We start from the raw sequence: 2,315 nt of genomic DNA, 5'->3' as shown, positions 1-2,315 counted from the left end.
ACCCGAGATGTGCAGTTCACTATTTAATCATACAAGAGTGACGAATGTTCTTAATTTTATTTTAAGCACAATTTCGAACATCAAATTTTTATAATAAAATATAAAAAATATTATCAATCTTATTGTGTACACGTATGCGTGACACGATTCTTTACATTTATAAAAGATATATAATACGAATATACGTACGCGTGATTCGTTTCAAGAAAGGCCTATAATTATAAACAATTTAAACAGAACCGGTAACAAAATCATGCAACAAGAAAAATGTATTTAGTAAATCGAGATAAATAAGCCAAGTATAAAAATGGTTAAGCGACCATGCTAGAACCACGGAATTCGGGAATGCCTAACACCTTCTCCCGAATTAATAGAATTCCTTGCTCGGATTTCTGGTTCGTAGAATGACAAACAGAGTCATATTCTTCTCGATTCGGGATTAAAACTGGTGACTTGGGACGCCATAAAATTCCCAGGTGGCGACTCTGAAATAAATAAACAAATCTCGTTTCGACTGTCTTTTAATTGGAGAAAACTCCTTGCACCCTCGCGGGGGGCGGAAGAAGGAGGTGTGACATTGTTGAAGTACATGACAGTGACAACATCTGAGGACCATGTCCACTTGAGAGATTTCTCAAGATTAATTTTTACTTTCTTTAATTCAGCTTGAAGCTGCCTATTTTTCTCGAGTTCACCATATAGACTAGTTCTCACATCATTTAATTCTTTTTCAAGTTTGATATGTGTCTAACTAGCTACTCCCTTTCCTTTTTTCAATACTTACATGCCTATGTTCAGATTTGAGTCTTTCAATGGTTTTCTCTAGATCTATGATAACCACCAAAAAGTCGTCCCTTGCTTTATCAGTATCAGCAATTTTCTCTTCTAGGACATTCTTTTCTTTGCTCAGGTTTTCTATGGTTTCTTTCAAGTCAACAATCACTACCATCAAGTCATCTCTCTCATTTTCTACACTATTTATTTTTTTAGTTAGAGCTTCCTTTTCTTTTTCAAGATTAGCTATGGTCTCATTTAAATCCACTACACAGACCACCATATTATCTCTAGATTGTTCAGCATCTCCTATCTCTATGGTCAGGGCTTCCTTATCATTATCAAGACTATAATATGCATCAATTAAAATATTTGCTAGAGATATCAATTTCTTAGAAGAGTAGGACTTCAGATTTCTCTGAACATCCCTGAAATTTACCTCATCACTTTCATCCTCTTCATCGTCATCAGACTGAGCCATTAATGCAAACAATGAGTCATATTCCTTTTCTTTAGTTTCCACTGCCATCATGGAGCTATTTTCTGCATCTGGTTCCCCTTCTGATTCACTAGAGGAGTCTCCCCAAGCAGCAAAAGCTTGCGTCACAACATTGTCAGCTGCACTTTTTCAGCTGAATTGTTTGTCAGGAACCGGGTTCTTTTTTGCTGCTTTGTTAGAGTTTTGTTTGTAATGCTCCTGTTTCAGAAGTGGGCAGTCTTTGATGAAATGCCCTGGCTTTACGCACTTGTGCAGAGATCATAGTTTCTTGGTTTGCTTGTACTACCTCTCTTAGGTATACCACCATTTCTTCGAATCATCTTTTGAAATCTTTTAGTGAGATAGGCCATATCACTATCTTCTTCACTTGAGTCATTATTTTCAGCCTTGAGCATCAGGTTCTTCTCCTTCTTTGGCTTTCTTCTTTCACTATCTCTCTGTCTTTTCCTCTCGTATGTCTTCAGATTTCCAATCAGCTCATCCATGGTTAGAGTTTGTAAATCTTTAGCTTCGGTGATAGCATTCACCTTACTCTCCCAAAAGCTAGATAGAACACTGAGAAATTTCCTTACAAGCTTATTTTTGGGAATAACTTCTCCAAGTGAATGATTTTCATTTATGATAGATGTGAATCTAGTGTGCATATCATCCTTCATCCTGAAGAGCTCATGCTCGGTGGTGAGCATGTCAATCTTAGACTGTTTAACCTGAGTAGTTCTTTCATGTGCCATTTGCAATGCTTCCCATATTTCCTTGGCAGATCACATGCTGAGATTCTATTGTACTCATCAGGTCCTATGCCACATAGTAAGATTTTCTTGGCACGGAAGTTCTTTTCTACAACTTTTCTATCAATATCACTGTTTTCTTTTCTGTTTTTCGGCACCATTGGTCAAATTTCTCCAAGATTCTTCATGGGAACATGTGGACCATCACAAATGACATCCCACATCTCTGAGCCTTCTACCATTATAAAATCATGCATACGAGTCTTCCACCAGCTGTAATACTGACCATTGAATCTTGGGGTCTTGTAGGTTGA

The 2,315-nt window shown here is 37.2% G+C and overlaps 1 protein-coding gene across 1 annotated transcript; it reads right to left on the bottom strand.

Moving 5' to 3' along the window:
- Nucleotides 1–751: 751 nt before the first annotated feature.
- On the bottom strand, nucleotides 752–2,004 carry LOC138880119 (uncharacterized). The gene is made up of 2 exons (XM_070159781.1): nucleotides 1,521–2,004; nucleotides 752–1,392 (listed from the first exon to the last, which is right to left on the bottom strand). The coding sequence occupies exons 1-2, from the start codon at nucleotides 2,002–2,004 to the stop codon at nucleotides 752–754; spliced, it is 1,125 nt and encodes a 374-aa protein (XP_070015882.1).
- Nucleotides 2,005–2,315: the final 311 nt, after the last annotated feature.

Source organism: Nicotiana sylvestris, chromosome 10 (genome assembly GCF_000393655.2).
Source record: "Nicotiana sylvestris chromosome 10, ASM39365v2, whole genome shotgun sequence".
NCBI classification, from domain to species: Eukaryota; Viridiplantae; Streptophyta; class Magnoliopsida; order Solanales; family Solanaceae; genus Nicotiana; species Nicotiana sylvestris.
Note: the sequence above shows the minus strand (reverse complement) of the source record. Positions and strands in the feature narration are given on the sequence as shown.